Here is a 21,010-nt window from a genome sequence, read left to right on the forward strand (position 1 = left end):
AAGAGATACCGATAACTTTCACATAATATATCCATCATCGTGTAATGATCACATTCTATATAAATACAGTTTAGCAGTCCTATTTCCAGTAGTCCAGTAATTTTGCCAGGATGGTTGTTGGTGATATCCTTAAAGACAATATTACAGTTTAATGATGTCTTTTTTCTGGACATAATTTTTCAAGTTAAAAAAAAACAAACAAACATGACAATAGAACCAGTATTCGTACGAATTAGTCACGTTTCTATAATTATAATTGAAACGCAATTTATGTAGCTAACACTTCAATTTTATCCCACTTCAACAAATTTTACATAGTCTAAAACATACTGTGTATGCTCTGCCTGTAAGCATTTCACTTAGATATAAGTTATCAAAAGGTAATAATTTTTTAACCGTAAATTTTGAAGCTATGTCTTTTAGTAGATTGTGCGTTTGATTTTTGTTCCTTATTGAATTACCGTACTCGACTATTAGATTCCTTATACACATTGTCGTCATTGTCCAAGTAAACTAAATATTATGCACAATTTAACTGCCTCTCAAGATATTATCTTTAGTTATGCAGATGGTGACATACGAGTAGTTATTGTTAGTACTCGGAAGAAATCTCTCTTTCTTTATCCCGAGCAGTAGCCTACTATTTAATTAGTATAAGAATCGATTTCGCCTTTACTCTATCTTCGTATTATTTGTATCAGAAGAATACTTCTTTTTTATAAATGGTATATGACATCCGTGCACAATGGAAATCTCTCCCCCCCCCCCCCCCCCCCCCCACACACAGACAAGAGTTGTACACTCCTGGAAATGGAAAAAAGAACACATTGACACCGGTGTGTCAGACCCACCATACTTGCTCCGGATACTCAGAGAGGGCTGTACAAGCAATGATCACACGCACGGCACAGCGGACACACCAGGAACCGCGGTGTTGGCCGTCGAATGGCGCTAGCTGCGCAGCATTTGTGCACCGTCGCCGTCAGTGTCAGCCAGTTTGCCGTGGCATACGGAGCTCCATCGCAGTCTTTAACACTGGTAGCATGCCGCGACAGCGTGGACGTGAACCGTATGTGCAGTTGACGGACTTTGAGCGAGGGCGTATAGTGGGCATGCGGGAGGCCGGGTGGACGTACCGCCGAATTGCTCAACACGTGGGGCGTGACGTCTTCACAGCACATCGATGTTGTCGCCAGTGGTCGGCGGAAGGTGCACGTGCCCGTCGATCTGGGACCGGACTGCAGCGACGCACGGATGCATGCCAAGACCGTAGGATCCTACGCAGTGCCGTAGGGGACCGCACCGCCACTTCCCAGCAAATTAGGGACACTGTTGCTCCTGGGGTATCGGCGAGGACCATTCGCAACCGTCTCCATGAAGCTGGTCCACGGTCCCGCACACCGTTAGGCCGTCTTCCGCTCACGCCCCAACATCGTGCAGCCCGCCTCCAGTGGTGTCGCGATAGGCGTGAATGGAGGGACGAATGGAGACGTGTCGTCTTCAGCGATGAGAGTCGCTTCTGCCTTGGTGCCAATGATGGTCGTATGCGTGTTTGGCGCCGTGCAGGTGAGGGCCACAATCAGGACCGCATACGACCGAGGCACACAGGGCCAACACCCGGCATCATGGTGTGGGGAGCGATCTCCTACACTGGCCGTACACCTCTGGTGATCGTCGAGGGGACACTGAACAGTGCATGGTACATCCAAACCGTCATCGAACCCATCGTTCTACCATTCCTAGACCGGCAAGGGAACTTGCTGTTCCAACAGGACAATGCACGTCCGCATGTATCCCGTGCCACCCAACGTGCTCTAGAAGGTGTAAGTCAACTACCCTGGCCAGCAAGATCTCCGGATCTGTCCCCCATTGAGCATGTTTGGGACTGGATGAAGCGTCGTCTCACGCGGTCTGCACGTCCAGCACGAACGCTGGTCCAACTGAGGCGCCAGGTGGAAATGGCATGGCAAGCCGTTCCACATGACTACATCCAGCATCTCCACGATCGTCTCCATGGGAGAATAGCAGCCTGCATTGCTGCGAAAGGTGGATATACACTGTACTAGTGCCGACATTGTGCATGCTCTGTTGCCTGTGTCTATGTGCCTGTGGTTCTGTCAGTGTGATCATGTGATGTATCTGACCCCAGGAATGTGTCAATAAAGTTTCCCCTTCCTGGGACAATGAATTCACGGTGTTCTTATTTCAATTTTCAGGAGTGTATGTCAACAGCAATAAAGACCTGAACGCTTAAATGCATCATTGCTTCGTTCACTAGCAAATCCGACGAGGAAGCGGTCGACGGATGAACAATACCAGAATCTCCAAGCATCACTGGATGATGAAAGAAGATTACTATTCATTTCGACCCGGCAGCATCAATGAGTTAATTGACGATGAGTGAATACAAGACGTGGATCGTGCAAACAGTTAGTTGCAGTTTTTCCAATATTGGCTACTCACCGAAAGGTTATATTGACAGGTGAATGTTCTGTGTATCTTATCTCCGGGTCTCGAAATGTTTACTTCTGGGCCAAAGACAATACACAACATATCGTCAGCAGACAGTGGGTGTTTTAAATATATAATACGTCTTTAAAGACATTCGTTTCTTCGTTATTCCATGCTTGCCATGTAAATACGTTTTCTGTTGCGTATTTAAATGGATCTGGAAATGTATTCTAAGTTGAAAATAATGTTAAACATTCGGAGTGTGATTTCTGACCCACCCTGTACAGTGTGTCCTACCCAAATAATCCGAAACGTTTTCCTTTGATATAGATAACTTGAAGATCGTCCGAGTACCGACAGAAATCGATTGTTACAGTGAAGAAACAGTACAGCTGGTTAAAATATGTGTTGATGTGGGGCACAGCTAGAGAAGAAGTAATGTATGTAGTTTTCTGACATTTCTGCATCATCTACTGTGTTTCAGATGACGGCGTCGAGGACTACAGCGATGGGAACCTAGAGCGGCTGCTGCAGGGCGCCCAGCAGAAGTGAGTAGCCACACGTTCCCCTCTCTTCTCCTGCCATACTCCTCATCACCAATATCCTGATAGTGACTAAGGCAGTCGAAACGTTTCACTAACTTTTCGCCTTTGCACAATATGATACACACATTCATCAACATGTTTTTTAACCATCAACAATTTCTTACACTGAAATCTGAGTTGGTCATCTTAGGTCCTTCACATTCGTAGTCTCTGTAACACCCAGTAAATTGCTTTCTGTAACTACTTAACAAAGAATTAGTCCCAGCATTTTTCACTGATAAGGTATGTGCTTTCCAGGTTGTGTGGTTACAACAAACTGACGATGTTCCGAGGGCTCCATTGCGGGTTGCGTACATCGCAGATACTGAAACATCGTAGATACATTCATTAATCTGTGCACTCTTGTAGTACACTGAACAGAATAATAGTTCCACTTTCTGTCATCAGGTTAAAATATGGTGATATAAACAATAAGAATGTGCTGTTGGTGCAGGAAGGGGGGGGGGGGGGCGGGGGACATACGGTATCGGTGGTTATGACATAATTATTGGGATATGGTCACAGGTTACTGCATGTGTTCAATAAGATCTCCCGACTTAGCAACATTCTGCACCCGGTGTAATCAGAGCGATATGTCGTCATATGCTATCATTTAGATCAGGAAAAGTCCAGATACGTCACTGACTCAATCTTTCAGACACCCCACAACCAGAAGCCATATGGATTTAGATCGGTGCAGCTGGAAGGCGGCACATCTTGAAATACAATCATTACCGAAGGTTTCTCGAAGCAAATCTTTCACCTGGAAAACGACATGTGGTGTCAGCACATCTTGCATGAAAATAGTGGCTTGGACACAGTTGCAGTCTTGCAAAACTGGAATCACATGTTGAACAAGGAGGTGCTTATACGTTGCAGATGTCGCTGTACACCTAAGTGGCCACTGAAGTGTCATCTCCTAGAAGACAAACGGACCGAAAATGTTGGAACTTGTAAATCCACACCAGACAGTCACGTAAACTGAGCACAGTGGTTGTTCCTGCACAATATGTGGTGGGGAAGAACCTCATATGTGCCAGTTATGTGTATTCACGTAAACGTAAAATGTGACTCGTCTGTGCAAAAATTTTTTCCTACCACATGCCATCGATTTCTATGCATTCCCAAAAACGAAGGCAAAGTCACGGCGTTATAGCCTGTCTTGCGGCTTCATTTGGAGCAATTTCAAAATCTTGTAGTGATACTAGTGTAAAATGCGGCGCAAAATCTTTTTATCTTTTGTTCAGGAGAGAGACAATTTCCGTGACACAGCTCGAGCACTATCTACAGAATTTGAGGGATCTGCTGTATGTTTGACTACAGTGCTATTACTGCTGCTGTTCTGATAAAATGAGTCCACTAGCAGAGAACAGTCCATCTGCTGAAAATCTGTCGCATTTTGTACGGAAAATCCAGCGTTCTTAATCCATTACACCAACAGTCATTTCACAAAAGAAATCAACACGCATACTGACATCAGAACAGTGCCATGTTTTCAAGTGGTGGCAGATATTTGTAACTTTGTGGAATATGCCGCACGACGGAATTAACAGACTTTGAACGCGGAATAGTGATTGGAGCTAGACGAAGGGGGCATTCCATTTCAGAAATCGTTAGGGGATTTAGTATTCTAAGACCAGTAGTGTAAAGATTGTGCCGGGAATACCACATTTCAGGCATTACCTCTAACCACGGACAAAGCAGTGGCCGACGGCCTTCACTTAACGACAGAGAGCAGCGCCGTTTACCTTGAGTCCTCAATGCTGACAGACAAGCAACACTACGTCAAATAACCACAGAAATCAATGCGGGACGTACTACGTACGTATGCGTTCGGAGAGCCTGGTGAAATTTGGCGTTAATGGGATATGGCAGCAGACGAGCGACGTGAGTGCCTGTGCTAACAGCTCCATAACACCTGCAGTGGCTTTCCTGGGCTCGTGACCATAGCAATTGGACCCTAGACGACTGAAAAACCGTGGCCTGATTCTGTGGTGCAGACTCCATGAAGTCACGGACCAAAGTTTCCAACAAGGCACTGTGCAGACTGGTGGTAGCTGTGTTTACATGGAATGTTCACAATTGATTTGAGGAACAATCTGAACAATTCGAGCGAATGAGTTGCTCTCTCAGGTCTCCCGACACGGATCCCATCGAACATTTATGAGACATAATCGAGAGGTCAGTTCGTGAACAAAATCCTGTACCGGCAACACTTTCCCAACTATGGATGGCTAAAGAGCCAGAATGACAGAGTATTTCTTCAGGGGACTTCCGACGACATGGTGAGTCCATACCATGTCGAGCTGATACATTACTCCGGACGAATGGAGGTCCAACACGATGTGAGGAGGTATCCTATGAGATTTGTCACCTTTGTGTGTACATCACACATGCTTAAATATCTCTTGAAAAATTCTTTCCCGCGTTGTAGATAGTCCCTACAGTAGACTAGAAGTTGCTTCATTATTTTCTTCATAACAATAAACGAACTGATTGACAGTACACCAGCAGAGCAACTATAGTGGCTACTAATCTGCTGTAGGGCCCACACTGCATTATTATTATTGTTATTATCATTACATCTGCATCATACTCCGCAAGGCACCTAATAGTGTGTGGCGGAGGGTACTTTCGGTACCACTATCTGATGTCTCTAACCCTGTTTCAATCGCGAGTAGTGCGTGGGAAGAATGATTGTTGGTAAGCCTCTGTATTGGATATAATTTCTCGAATTTTCTCCTCGTGGTAAATACGCGAGATGTATGCGGGTGGGGGGGAAGTAATATGTTGTCTGACTCCTCCTGAAAATTGCTGTTCTGAAATTTCAGTAGTAAATCTCTCCGCGATCCACAACGTCTCTCTTGTAACGTCTGCCAGTGGGGTTTGTTTAGCATTTTCGCAACGCTCTCTCGGCAGCTAAACGATCCTATTAGTGGTAGTGGTTACACACAAAGCGTTAACAGCCAGAAGTTTTCAAATTTCGGCCAGTTCAGAAGTAGGGAAACGAAGAATCAAGTGATTTACGAACATTAGTCTTAAACATAGTGAGCAGATTTTAATTTGGTTGATTTTAAATGAGGGTGCAGGGTTTGCATAAAGCTAGGGCTCCTACATATAGCAGCTGTGCAGAGGAAGCAGTTAGGTAACAAGTATCTGCTAGTATCAATAATAGATAAATAATTTGCTTTCTTTTCTAAGATCTATTTGTAGGTAGCACACGTGATGCACTGAAAATTGCTTCGCCGTTCTAGGGGAAAAAAAAGGTTGTTAGAATAAGCAATACCAATTTTCATACTGAGTTCGTGGCTTAATAAAAAATCTAAAACACTAAATATCATTTATGAACAATCATTTTAAAGACAAAATTCATCGAAGGAAATTCTTTTCGATAGTAAACGTTAGTTAGGTGCTAATGTTGATGATGGTGTGGGGGCGGGCCAGGGATGATAACTAATACCTGAATGTACTCAGGGGTAATAGTCTCAGAAAGGGTGGCAGCCACTGCAGTGTAGGGTAAAATCTATAAGAGAATATGATGACCAAATTTACGGACGATGTATGCATTTAGAGTAATGAAATGCTAATTTGATGCTTATACTTTCGTGGGATGTGTGTGAGCTTGTAGTCATTTTACATGAAGGCACAGTCCCTATGAGAACAAGATCACTAATAGGTACCCATATGTAAATAATAAATTACTTATTTCATGAATGATGATGCAAATCCATATGTGAAGTAGGAGACAATTGACGACTTAATTGTCCAGTCTGAGTAACCATCGCCTTGGTGAAGTAGAAATGACATTATCTGCCTGCGACTTACTGACTACATATACGCACATTTATCAGCTTACCATGTGATATAGAGTATTGCTTATTCACCACTACCGACCAGGGTAGGCTTGTTTGGATACCATATTCCATGATACCAGTGTGAATACAAACGCTGCGGGATAATACCTCGAGTACGTTGTGTTGTAACGGAAAGATCTGTCTTTTTCTCTAATTACATGCATACATTTGTATAGCACCTGGAAGAGAAGGTTTCCTATAACGGTAGAAGTTATTGACGAGGATGCTGACCAAGCAGCAAGTGCCCTGGGTAGTTGTACGGCTCGTGTAGTGTCACTAAAATTGTCCGTCCCATGGTCATTATTACGGAATGTTATGCGGTGTTTTTTACGTTGGTATCCAAACAAGATCCAGACGATGCAGCAACTGAAACCTCATGATCCACAACAGCGTTTTGAATTTGCAGTTCGGTTTCTGGCACGGATCGAAGTTGATGACATGTGGCCGGTCAATATTCTATTCAGTGACGAGGCACATTTTACACAACAGGGCGCAGCGAATATATAGAACTGTTGAATTTGGGATACTGTGAGAATGCGTGTTGTGCACAAAGAGGCATTGCACTCGCCGTAAGCGACTGTATGGTGTGGATGCACAAACACTTTTATCCTCAGTCCTTTCTTCTTTGAAGAGAATATACCCAGACGGCTTGCCAGGTGTATAGCGACATCTTCACATAATCGAGGTCTCCTTGTACAGCATGTGGTTCCTGCTTTGGAGGAGTAAAACTGTGCGGAAACAACTGTTTCCATGCAAGATGGGGCAACACCTCGTGATGTTCGCCCAGAGAAAGATGTGCTTAATGCAATCTTTCACGAATGTGTTATCTCTAGAGGTTTTCCAGATGCATGGCCTGCAAGAACACCTGATCTGTATGTGACGCTTGACTCAGGGGATATCTAAAATGACGTATTTAGCAGGAGCAACGTCGGTCTCCATCTGATCTGAAGGCCAGTATAAAGGAAGGCGTTGCTCAGATTCCATCGGAACTGCGGGGAGCAAGTGTCCATCACGTCGTTTTACGGAAGCAGAGTAAGCATCTCGCCGACGTGTCCGGCGCTCTTATTGAACAGACTGTGTAAGCAGCAGTTAGTAATAAAATCAAAATTGTGCGTTTCTCACTTTTTTTGTCTTTTCTGCCCAAGTCGTGTTCCTAATCCACTACAAAGCAAAGATTTCTATGTGTCTTTTCGCTTTCACAGCACCAGAGTTGCACCTGGTTCCCCAGACTGGAACTAACTGTTTCGAAAGTAGACATCTCTTGAAAATACTAACCTACGACTACATGAAATCTGAAAAACAGCGTCGTTGCATACTGAATCAGTACAAGCTAATATATAGATGGACCTATTCGCTGCACATGAGCACAATTTCTATCTTTTCACAGTTTTTCTTGTGCACTGTGGCCCTTTTCAAAACATGTTCCAATAGTGACCTAAAACGACAGAAAAGATTTCAGTGCTCTTCACCTTCTTTTGAGTGTTAACGCATACGAATTTTGAAAAACATCTAACTATTTATCTTCGAAATAGGATGTGATAAGAGTTTTCTTAGAACAATTCAAGTTTTTCAACAAGTGATAGTTTTCCTGTCAGTTCTATTTACAATATGATTTACGCTTTCTCTGTGACTTAATTTACTCTAAAATTTGCAATAATCAGTGCTATACTTCACATCAACTGCTAATGATTCTCTCACATACTGTTCCCGACAATTTTAGATGCATGAGTTTTAAGGGTCAGTCTAAATGAGAAAAGGCAGTTTTACAAGGTCGAATTTACTTGCATACTTAAGAATTTGTGTGTATATCTTGAGTTAAATTCACTGTACTAATCAAGGAATATATTAAATTATCTCACCTCTAGTTAATTTCTAAGTTCGATTACAAGATGCACTATCTCACCCTTGTGACACTATAACCTAGCTCAGACAGGCGAGTGCTGTTTAGGTGCTTCCTTGGCTTTACAGTTGACTTACCGAAGGAAACGAAGGCTAGAGGAAAGAACTGTCGAAACTTTTACGAAGTTAACTCTCTCCTCTTTGTACTGAAAAGGCTGCCAGACGTGGTCCCCGAATTTTTTTGCATTAAATTATAGCCTTACTCCAGTAGAGAAAGTAATGAAGTCTGCTGTCGTGGACTACGCGAACTCGCTTCCACACGCTTCCACTGCACTTGTACTTCCATTAGCACTCCGGAAGACGTAGTCGGCACTCGCCGGACCTACCGCGGCTACTGAATATTCAGCAGCCGGCCAGTTTCTTGTGGCTCCACATGCCGTGCGATGCTCTGAAGTGCTGGCAGCGTAATGTGTTTAAGAGCTTGTTTACATTTTAATATTTTTGAGGTATTAAACACGTTCCAGATCTTGCTATATTTATATTCACAAGTTATAGTAACTTCATAAGTAGAATTTATTATTTGCACGTCTTTCTCTTTACCTCTTTACTTATTCTACTGTGCAGTCTTAAATCCCTTAGGTATTTTGTCATTTCCATGATCTTTTATTCTTTATATCTGAAACGCCGGTTAAACCCGCTGGGCAGAACAGGTAGTTAGGATTGTGGAAAAGGCCAAATAACGTTGGGGTCCGTTTCACCTTCTAATTGTAATTTATTGTAATTTAATAACACTTTTATAACCAAAGCGGCACATAGCCGGACCTTTACAGAATGCAACTCTTTCACGGCTGAAGGACTCCAAACAAGAAATCTTAACAAATAAACAACATAAAAAATACAATTAATACAGCAATAAAATAATTACAAAATCATCACAGCAAAGTAGATAGAACAAACATGCAATGTGCAATATCAATGGCTGAAGGCCACAATTACGTTTCAAAATGTTAAAATATATTACCATAATCTTTTAAAGGCAGAAGGCCGCAATGTTTAAGCTTGAAAGATAAATTAAAGAATTAACTTTGCAAAATTTTTAAGAAAAAGGAAAAAATAAAAATAAGCCTTAAGTTTTAAACACCTGAAAACAGGTTACAAACGTGATAATCCACAGTGGAGTATGTATTAGCTGTCATGATTACACACCATGTTGGACAGCGCCAACAGGTGAGGGAAGGACGCTGCCTTAAATTACGTTAGTGGCCAGGGCAGGTAACCGGAACGCTAACGGCTACAAGGCACAAAATTCCACTGGCGCACTCGAATTGTAGTCAACCAAAATAGTTAATTGCATTGCATGGCAGCTAAATTTCAGCAGTAGAAACACTCGGTGTTGCTCACAGGTAAACCTCCCCAACAGAAAACCACCGAAATGAACCACCACAACATGAATGGCCTTGGCTTGGGTAGTTGAAACCACTACTGAACTTTTAGGTCCTGGGTCGGTGAACCACGTAGCTCGTAGCGATCGGACAGCTCCACACACGCTCTGACACTGCGCAGGGGCTGCCAGCGCAGCCAGCCGACTGCACCGCGCGGAGATAACTTCCCTCGTCCGCAACAACCGACCGACTGCCTGCAGACCTCCTAGCCGGAAACTATATGCACCAAACGAAAGATGGTACACAGCGCAAATATCGATACACATCACTGCTGCCACACGTAGAAGGAAGACGAACCAGGGCGGGAAACCAAACAAAGATATACAGCGAAGTTCACGAAAACGCATAGTTGGAAGTGAGCACGGCAGTCAACAAAAATGATTTCCGGGAAGTGTTTCAAAAGTTGTAGAAAGTTTTATTCGCTTCCAAGAGGACTAATTTGTAGGCGATGGTGCAGAATAAGATCTATTTAACACGTGATGATTTTAGTTGATGTGTATCTGGCCGTTTTGGATACCATCTAGTACTACTAGTAATTGTCATTGGATCCACTCTTCACTTGCTGTTAATCACACAGCATGTACAGAATTACAAACTGTGGTATTTTATTTTATTTATGGCTTCTCTTTTGTCCAACTATTTGTTTAATATCCCTCAAATTCAACTCCCGACCGTTTGGCATGTAGTTATTTTTGTGCGCTTTCTTTGTTGGTAGCACAGCTCGCTGTAATCTGCATTACATTTCTTGTGAACTCACTCCGGCTGCAGGCCCTTGACAGGTGCGGCAGCGCTGACGGCTGAGATTGCCGGCTGTATGAGTACTCAACGCCACATCCCGGCCGTCTGCTGCTGCGCCTGGCAGGCGGCAACCCGCGACACGCGGTCTGCGGCTGCGGCTGTTCCCGTCCCCCTAGCGTTTCTCTCCATCTTGTGGTTATTACATATCTGCTCTGAGAGGAAGCACTATCGAGCAGTGATATAAAGGGGGTTCCATTTATATTTACGTCACCAAATAACTAGTCCTGAAGATGGCGGGAAAATTTTGTATAGGAACCAGGGAAACATTATTGACTTCCGTCTAACTTAGTTTATTACGAAGATATGAACAGCATTATCTATTTTTCAAGTATTATTCATGACTTTTTATTCGATTATCCAATTCCTCCCTCAAGACCTGTGCAGAAACGTTTCACTGTGTACCATTCCCGTAAACATACCGTTGTTAGAAACGTAACATTCTTTTTATTCTCCTCTATTACCGATAGACCAGGTACTCGACAGATATGTGACTCATTCAAATGCTTGAGCAAACGCAAAACCAAGGAACCTACTCATCACTCATTCAGACACGATACGTGCTCAATGAATTTGTGTTGCACATCCATCGTGTTGGAACCACATAAACATTCCGGTACCCAGTGGCGCATCATCCATAAGACGAGGAAGAATTAACGTTGGCATATTCTTACATTATCGAAGTAATTGTCAGTAATTGCAGTACCAAATATCTCACACCATATACGAATTCTCCATTGACTCTGATCTTCCACCCGTGTAAGCTACTGTTAGGTTTTACCGTACCAATAATTCTTCTTACTTGTTACAAGTTTGTAGCTTCCTATACCAGAGGAATTTTGAATAAAGTAATTTTGGGTATTAGGCCGCGTCATTGTTAAACACAAAAGCAACTAATTTGGCTCAATTCTGTAGTTGTGCTATTCGAGTTTAGAGGAAACACCAAGTCGGCTGAGGTGCGAATGATAATTTGAAGTGAGGCGGAACGCATACCAGTGTAGTACGTGCAGCTGTTCAAAGCCTCTGCGCTAAGATGATATAGTTGTTAGAGCATCTGTCTAGTGAGCAGGAGACCTGTGTTCGAATCCCAGCATTGCTACAAAATTTCATTCGATGCCTAAGTCTGCATGTATACATCATAGGAATTTAGATGGTTTAAAATTTTGTGCAGTTTATCTTTACCATGGGACCACAGTATATACGCATCGTCAATGTATCTTTAAAATATTGTGGGTTTCAAATTAAGAGATTCCAGAAACTTATTCTCAGATTCCTCCATAAATAAAATAGACACCAAGGGCGACTAAGCGAGTACCGATGGTGACAATGTCAGTCCAAAAATCGTTATTAAATAAAAATTTAGCTGAGACCACAAAATTTCTGAACAAAGCTGAAACCCCTTCATGAACACTTTTGCCAACAAGAGATAAAAGCTGTGAATAGAGAACCTCGGTGTATAAGGAAACCACATCAAAGCTGACCAATGAATCCTGTTCAGTCTCAATGGTTTAAGTCTGTCAGTGAAGTGTGGTGATGAGCACATTTCCCTAAAGCAGTTGTTAATAACGGGAGTGTGTTTTGAGTGGGGGGGGGGGGCAAATATTATTCACTGTTGGTCACTTAGGATCATCTTTCTGATAGATTTTCTGGAGTCCGTACTGCCTCAGAGGAACCAGACCACTAGTTTTAAATTTTTGCAAAACTTATGGAGGAAAGTGAGAGGCGTTCATAAGCGCTGCGTTCTTCCTTACCACCTGGTTAATAAGGTGTTTATCACTCTTCTGACTGAACACCAACAGTCCACGAAAGACACACGGAACACCTTAGTACTCCCCATAAATCGGCTGCGGCTGAGCACATCAGCACCACTCACTCTATGCGGTACGAAAATGTCGAAATTATAGTGTCGAATTTGTCTTTTTATAGGACTCCGTGGTGAACAAAAAAAAGTTGCAAATCGTTTGGTCAAGAATTTAATCAATGGAAATAGCGTTTTCAGCTTGGACAAATCATGGAATCTGGTGCTTTTTTTAATAAAATTACAAACACATCGTTACAATATAGCTCATAATGATAATCTGTATCACAATATTGATCGACCGCTTAGTCACATTCAGTTTACGCATACCTCATTTCGTCCGATCAACGTATCTCTCTGGTGCCTGGGTATCTGCGGCCGAATGTGAAGTGGTGCAATCCACAATATTAAAAGAACAGAAGAAGTTTTGTTTAATCAATTTGTCGCCTCACTCTGAAGATGGCCGGAAGCTATAAGGCTCAAATATTAGAAGAAACGGAAGAAGTTGCACGCCCGAAATTTTGTGGATCAAGACTTAACTGTTTAGTAAACAATATCTTTTGCATACAGATTCCAGGACCCCAATGTTCTACCACGATAAACATTGTTTCTGCCTCTATACATATTTTTCATGTACACAATTTTGATGTTTCCATAATGAGAATTAACTGCTAGTCTTCGCCTCAGAGTCATTTCTTTTCAAACTGGGTACTACTACAATTTCTAACAGATATAACTTTCTCTCGTGTAAAGGTGTCATCTTTGAAAATTTTGGCATTGCAATTAATGCTATGCTTGGAATCATTACGAAATTAATAGTAATGGTCCATTAGTCTTCGTTAGATCACAATACATATTATTCCTACGTTTATAGATGAAGCTACATTCAGGATAACTTACTGCATCCTGGCAGTTACTAAATTAACAGTATTTTCAGTACAATCTAAAACATGATTAGGTATCCCATACGAACTTATTTTCTTCAATACACCCCCATGTGATAATGAATGAATTACTTTTGTATTGTTTGGTTATGGAATCATAATTTTTGGTTTTATAATATATCTTAAGATAAGATGCAAAGAGCGTTATTTATCGATAATGATTAGAGACCTTGAACAACCAGGATCTAACCAAAACAAAGTGCACCTTCCTCCCTATTGCTTTAACTTAAGTACGACGATCTCCGATGTTTAGGTTATCCAATTATGAGGTCGTTCTTTGTCGCATTTACGTTCAATACTTCATTGACTGCTTTCATTTAAATACATAATTTAGCCACAACATCATTCTTTGGCACTTCGTCTTTGTGTACAGCAGTCTGCACCACCACCTCTCAAATCCTTGCTGTATGGTGGTACAACATGTTATATGTGGTTTCCCTGAGCAATAAAAAGGGCGGAAATGATGTTTATATTGATCTCTGTTCCAATTTTCTGTACAGGTTCCGGAACTCTAGGAACCAAGGTGATACAAAACTTTTTTTGATGTGTATATTTAAAACATATAAAAATGCATTAAAAACTTTAAATGCCGATAGCAGCGCCCAAAATATAATTGGAATGCCCCCTGTTGTGCAATATATAGAAGTGTTATTCGAGTTCAAGTCTGCAGGGAGTGTAACAGAGACAGTACAAACAGCCAAACGAAGATACGCAGCTTCTCAGCGATACCACGGCCTGTGGGTCACCAGGAAGAACGATGTGTGTTCCACTTCATGTTGTACGTTGTACAATGTTTAATGACAAATCTTTTACATGCAGATGAGGACAATCAATCAATACAGATCATGAAGGAAATTAAAAAAAAGACAATTTTATAGATTTTTATTTAACACGCAAAAAAGACTCTATCTAATTGCCGTCGATCACGTAGGTACGTGAAATATTAGGTTTCATTTGAAAGCAATGGTAACTAGTATGAAATGTATATCGGATAAGCAGAATATATGAAGTAAGACCCCAGTAGCCACTTTCAGGGAAACTTAATTGTCTTTCAACCATAATAAACTATTAAGTATCGGAGCACCTGTTTCCAACGCCCAATACTAAGAACTAGGCAAATGAGTGGCAGCTGCTAGGCATAAAATATGACTTTACCACTTGATTTTTTGGACTCCTTTCTAGTAGTCCATTTATTGGCAAAAACTAAAAATAAAAACATATAAAAACACGATACAATTTGTACACAAGAATTTATAAATAACTAAGTTGCCCTACCTAAGAACAAAAATAAAAAAAATAGGACAGAAGAGCATTAAGTACATGATATGACAAATCATCGAACTGATTTTCTTTAAAATCGAACTGCTGGGTCAACAATTCTTGGGGCCAACTTTTGTAATGACTACAAATTTTTATTTCTCTTAGGGCATATAGTAACCGAATTTTTTCCTTGTTACTCCTTAACAGATGATGACCATATACGGATTTATTACGTGTTATTCCAGTAGTATGTTCCTTCAAAAGATTATTGAAACTGTGGCCCATTCGTCTTACGCACTGCTTAACACAATCTCACATATAATTTTGTAAACAGGTGACTGGTGAAACTTGTTCCAGTGACTGTCTACAATCTGTTTCAATTTCTCTGTAGGGATCCTCTACCCACATAACTCATAGTAGTACTTTTTTTCTAAATAATCGACTTTTTTGTCCAAAATGTAACCCATATATGTTATACTGACGAATGTGAATCTTTCTATACATGATATATTTGTGTGTCTCCATGTCATTTTATTCATATAACTTGCACTTCAGCAGCACTGTAGTCATTGTTTTCACAAAAAAACTGAAATTTCTGTAGGCTCTTTTCAAACTTAAAAAGAAATCTTTATCATTCTTCTCTGTCAAGACAATAAATGAGACACTTAGCAACTTAACTAATTACTATTGAAAGGTGCATTAGTTACTGGTTGTGAGTGCAAAATTAGATTTTATGACTTTTTTTGTATAGACACCGCCGGTACCATACTTCGAAATTACAGTACAAAAAATCAGTGACTTGATATTCATCAATGGAGGAAAACGTAGTATCATCAATAAAATGTAGGGTCACAGCATTCTTACTATTCACAGTAGCAGAACACACATTTCAGATGCAAAGAAGAAAATTAATAGATAAAAGTCAGCTGCACAACTTAAACATGTACAATAGATTGGAGGAACGACTATTTGTTTGCTTATGAATAATAGCGAAGCATGCAGAACAAAACGTAGGCACTTACACGTAGATACACATGCACACACACACACACACACACACACACACACACACACACACACACATGAGTAACGAAACCTTCACTCGCATCCAGTACAGCTCAACTGCAGTACAGTCATTCAATACACGAAGTAAATGGCATAAATTAAGTTATTTAAATCTGAGTCTATTTTAAGCAATAACTGAAACACTACCACTATGTTTTAAACAATGCATGAAAGCAGTTTGGAAACATTTGCTGGTATTGCATGGCGAATAGGCCACTTCAGTAGCTGGTCACAGCTCAGTTTCAATGAAAAAGTGAGAACACAGTAAACAAAACACCATTTTGGAAGAGCCCAACAAATCGAGAATTACTACCATCGTAGGCGACGAAATTTGGAGAAACACGGAGAACAGAAAAATTGTAAAATGTAAGCTCTGAATTAAACGTTTAACTGTGTTACTGTGAGATGTACTGTCCATTTCTATCCTAATATTTAAATAGTCAAACTATCTTGAAGGTCGAGAATTTTCATCTGCTCAGCAAAGATAGTGGAATACTTACAGGTCAAATTTTCATACAAAAAGTTAATCAGTGTTCCTGTAGTAGAGTGCATCTTTCAAGATAATTGTACTCCTCGGAGGTTCTCCACAGAATTGGAGAGGAAAACATATATTGTAAACACTGATAAGAAGAGGGACAGGATGGTAGGACATCTGTTAAGGCATCAGGGAATAACTTCCATGGTACTGGAGCAGAGCTGAAGAGGGTAAAAACAGTAAAGGAAGACACCAAGAATTCGCCCAGCAAATAATTGAAGGCGTAGGTTGCAAGTGCTGCTCTGAGATGAAGAAATTGGCCCAGGCGAGGAATTTGTGTCGGGCTGATGACACAAACAGCCAGACTGACACATATTCGAATCATTACTTACATAAAGGGAGAGGACAGGACGGGAGTGGGAAATAGGATGTCGTCAGATATCCCTTAGGAAAATCAATTTCTTTGCGGAAAACAGTATAAAATGTAATTGAGATATATTAATATTGTATTTACGTTGATCTCCAAGAACATTTCGTCGGTATTGGGTAGTAAAGGTATGTTCTACAACGTATTATGTGGTTGTTAGTATTACTTTGTAGACGATATGTGTTAGCTTTTCCTTCCATAAACTAGAACAAAAGGTAAGTCTGCATCTCCCAGGACTCTGAATTCTGGAAATCATGATAATATTGTACAGGTGAAAAATAAAACGATGTTGCGTAGGGATATAAACTTTCTGTCATGTTATTACCTATCCAGAGCAGCACTTGCAGATGCCAAATTAAATAAGCTAGGCTAGTGTTTTATTTTTTATACAAAAGAAGGCAAAAACGGGAAAATGACTTGCAGAGAATAAATTACGCCACAAATATCGAGGGTAGATGGTGCAATGGATGCAATACAGTAAACAAAACAAAATGAATCAAGAAGATTTGACGTAGCATCGCGCGTTAGTACCTGAATAGTGCAAATTCGTGTAGTCGTCTGTCTTCTGTTTTTGTTGTGAACGGCCAGTGTCGGTTGGCCAGTCAGTGTGCTCCCTGCCGCCGTTGGATAAGCAGCTGCAGCAGCAAGCCGTATAACCCTAGCTTCTTATTTGTTACATAGTTTAATTTCTTTGCGTGTTTTTGGGTACTTGCATTGTTTAATTCGTATATTTCGGGCGTATTATAGTATTTGACAGTTGTAGCATCGCGCTTTAGTGTTTACTTCGTAGATTCTTATTTAAATTGCGTGTGAGTTTCGTATAGGAGGTGCAGTTTCGAGTTTTAGTTACTGTAATCGTAAATTCAGCAGATTGTAGCGCAGTCGTTAGGCATTTGTACAGGTTAGTTGATACATTCTTTGCGTGTTCCGCTTGCGTTATCTAGGCACCGACTCGTGTTTCAGTAACTGTTGTTAAACATCGATTAGAATGGACAGGGACTGCGATTGCTGTGTTCGGATGAGGGCTGACTTGGCATCCCTTCGCTCACAGCTGCAATCGGCGCTGACTTCGGTCGCGCAGCTTGAGGCTGTTGCCAATGGGCACCACTGTGGGGAGCCGGACTCGGGTATCACGGGGATGTCAACCTCATCCCGTCTGTCCCCAGATCGGTCTGCCGCTGTGGTTGCCCCGGTTGCTGCCCGCAGTGGAGCTGAGCCCTCGCCTGTGGTTGATTGGGAGGTCGTTCCAAGGCGTGGCAGGCAGCGAAAGGCGTCCCCGGAAGCTGACCAGAAAGCCTCCCCGGTGCGTCTGACAAACCGGTTTCAGGCACTGTCTCTGGCTGAGCCAGATGCAGCTGCCTGCCCTGTTTCAGAGGATCATTCTCAGCCTTCAAGGTCCGGGCAATCGCAGAGGTTGGGCTTACTGGTAGTTGGGAGCTCCAATGTTAGGCGCGTAATGGGGCCCCTTAGGGATATGGCGGCTAAGGAGGGGAAGAAATCCAGTGTGCACTCCGTGTGCATTCCGGGAGGAGTCATTCCTGATGTGGAAAGGGTCCTTCCGGATGCCATGAAGAGCACAGGGTGCAGCCAGCTGCAGGTGGTGGCACATGTCGGCACTAATGACGTGTGTCGCTTTGGATCTGAGGAAATTCTCTCTGGATTCCAGCGGCTATCTGATTTGGTGAAGGCTGCCGGTCTTGCTTATGAGATGAAGGCAGAGCTCACCATCTGCAGCATCGTTGACAGAACCGACTGCGGACCTTTGGTGCAGAGCCGGGTGGAGGGTCTGAATCAGAGGCTCAGACGGTTTTGCGACCGTATTGGCTGCAGATTCCTTGACTTGCGCCATAGGGTGGTGGGGTTTCGGGTTCCGCTGAATAGGTCAGGAGTTCACTACACTCAGCTGGCGGCTACACGGGTAGCGGAGGCTGTGTGGCGTGGACTGGGCGGTTTTTTAGGTTAGAAGGCCTCGGGAAAGTGCGGGATGGGCTGCAATGTCAAAGGGTGCTTGGCAATTACAGGACGTGCTTGGATCAAGGAACAGTCGGAATTATAGTTGTAAACTGTTGTAGTTGCGCTGGAAAAGTCCCTGAGCTTCAAGCGCTAATAGAAAGCACAGAAGCGGATATCGTTATAGGTACAGAAAGCTGGCTAAAGCCTGAAATAAGTTCTGCAGAAATTTTTACGAAGTCTCAGACGGTGTTCAGGAAAGATAGATTAGGCAGAATTGGTGGTGGAGTGTTGGTGTCTGTCAGTAGTGGTTTATCTTGTAGTGAAGTCGAAGTAGATACTCTGTGCGAATTGGTGTGGGTGGAGGTTATACTTAACAGCCGAATTAAGTTAATAATTGGCTCCTTCTACCGACCCCCAGACTCCGATGATACAGTTGCGGAACAGTTCAGAGAAAGTTTGAGTCTCGTAACAAATAAATACCCCACTCATACGGTTATAGTTGGTGGGGACTTCAACCTACCCTCGGTATGTTGGCAAAAATACTTGTTCAAAACCGGTGGTAGGCACAAAACGTCTTCCGAGATTGTCCTAAATGCATTCTCCGAAAATTATTTAGAGCAGTTAGTCCACGAACCCACGCGAATTGTAAATGGTTGCGAAAACACACTTGACCTCTTGGCCACAAACAATCCAGAGCTGATAGAGAGCATCATGACTGATACAGGGATTAGTGATCACAAGGTCATTGTAGCTAGGCTCAATACCATTTCTTCCAAATCCATCAGAAACAAACGCAAAATAATTTTATTTAAAAAAGCGGATAAAGTACCACTAGAAGCCTTCCTAAAAGACAATTTCCATTCCTTCCGAACTGACTATGCGAATGTAGACGAGATGTGGCTCAAATTCAAAGATATAGTAGCAACAGCAATTGAGATATTCATACCTCATAAATTGGTAAGAGATGGAACGGATCCCCCGTGGTACACAAAAAAGGTCCGAACGCTGTTGCAGAGGCAACGGAAAAAGCATGCGAAGTTCAGAAGAACGCGAAATCCTGAAGATGGGCTAAAATTTACAGACGCGCGAAATTTGGCACGTACTTCGATGCGAGATGCCTTTAATAGGTTCCACAACGAAACATTGTCTCGAAATTTGGTAGAAAATCCGAAGAAATTCTGGTCGTATGTAAAGTACACAAGCGGCAAGACGCAGTCAATACCTTCGCTGCGCAGTGCCGATGGTACTGTTATCGACGACTGCGCCGCTAAAGCGGAGTTATTGAACGCAGTTTTCCGAAATTCCTTCACCAGGGAAGACGAATGGAATATTCCAGAATTTGAAACACGAACATCTGCTAGCATGAGTTTCTTAGAAGTAGATACCTTAGGGGTTGCGAAGCAACTCAAATCGCTTGATACGGGCAAGTCTTCAGGTCCAGATTGTATACCGATTAGGTTCCTTTCAGATTACGCTGATACTATAGCTCCCTACTTAGCACTCATATACAACCGCTCGCTCACTGATAGATCTGTACCTACAGATTGGAAAATTGCGCAGGTCGCACCAGTGTTCAAGAAGGGTAGTAGGAGTAATCCATTTAACTACAGACCTATATCATTGACGTCGGTTTGCAGTAGGGTTTTGGAGCATATACTGTATTCAAACATTATGAATCACCTCGAAGGGAACGATCTATTGACACGTAATCAGCATGGCTTCAGAAAACATCGCTCTTGTGCAACGCAGCTAGCTCTTTATTCGCACGAAGTAATGGCCGCTATCGACAGGGGATCTCAAGTTGATTCCGTATTTCTAGATTTCCGGAAAGCTTTTGACACCGTTCCTCACAAGCGACTTCTAATCAAGCTGCGGAGCTATGGGGTATCGTCTCAGTTGTGCGACTGGATTCGTGATTTCCTGTCAGGAAGGTCGCAGTTCGTAGTAATAGACGGCAAATCATCGAGTAAAACTGAAGTGATATCAGGTGTTCCCCAGGGAAGCGTCCTGGGACCTCTACTGTTCCTGATCTATATAAATGACCTGGGTGACAATCTGAGCAGTTCTCTTAGGTTGTTCGCAGATGATGCTGTAATTTACCGTCTAGTAAGGTCATCCGAAGA

The 21,010-nt window shown here is 42.2% G+C and overlaps 1 protein-coding gene across 3 annotated transcripts in view; it reads left to right on the forward strand.

Annotated features, from left to right (window-relative positions):
• Window positions 1–21,010, forward strand: part of LOC126354006 (U8-agatoxin-Ao1a-like) — a 403,061-nt gene that overhangs the window by 325,150 nt on the left and 56,901 nt on the right. For all 3 annotated transcript variants that reach the window (XM_050003318.1, XM_050003317.1, XM_050003315.1), the window contains exon 2: window positions 2,936–2,999. In XM_050003318.1, coding sequence (XP_049859275.1) covers window positions 2,936–2,999 — 64 coding nt within the window. The remainder of the gene's footprint in view (window positions 1–2,935; window positions 3,000–21,010) is intronic.

Source organism: Schistocerca gregaria, chromosome 3, assembly GCF_023897955.1.
Source record: "Schistocerca gregaria isolate iqSchGreg1 chromosome 3, iqSchGreg1.2, whole genome shotgun sequence".
NCBI classification, from domain to species: Eukaryota; Metazoa; Arthropoda; class Insecta; order Orthoptera; family Acrididae; genus Schistocerca; species Schistocerca gregaria.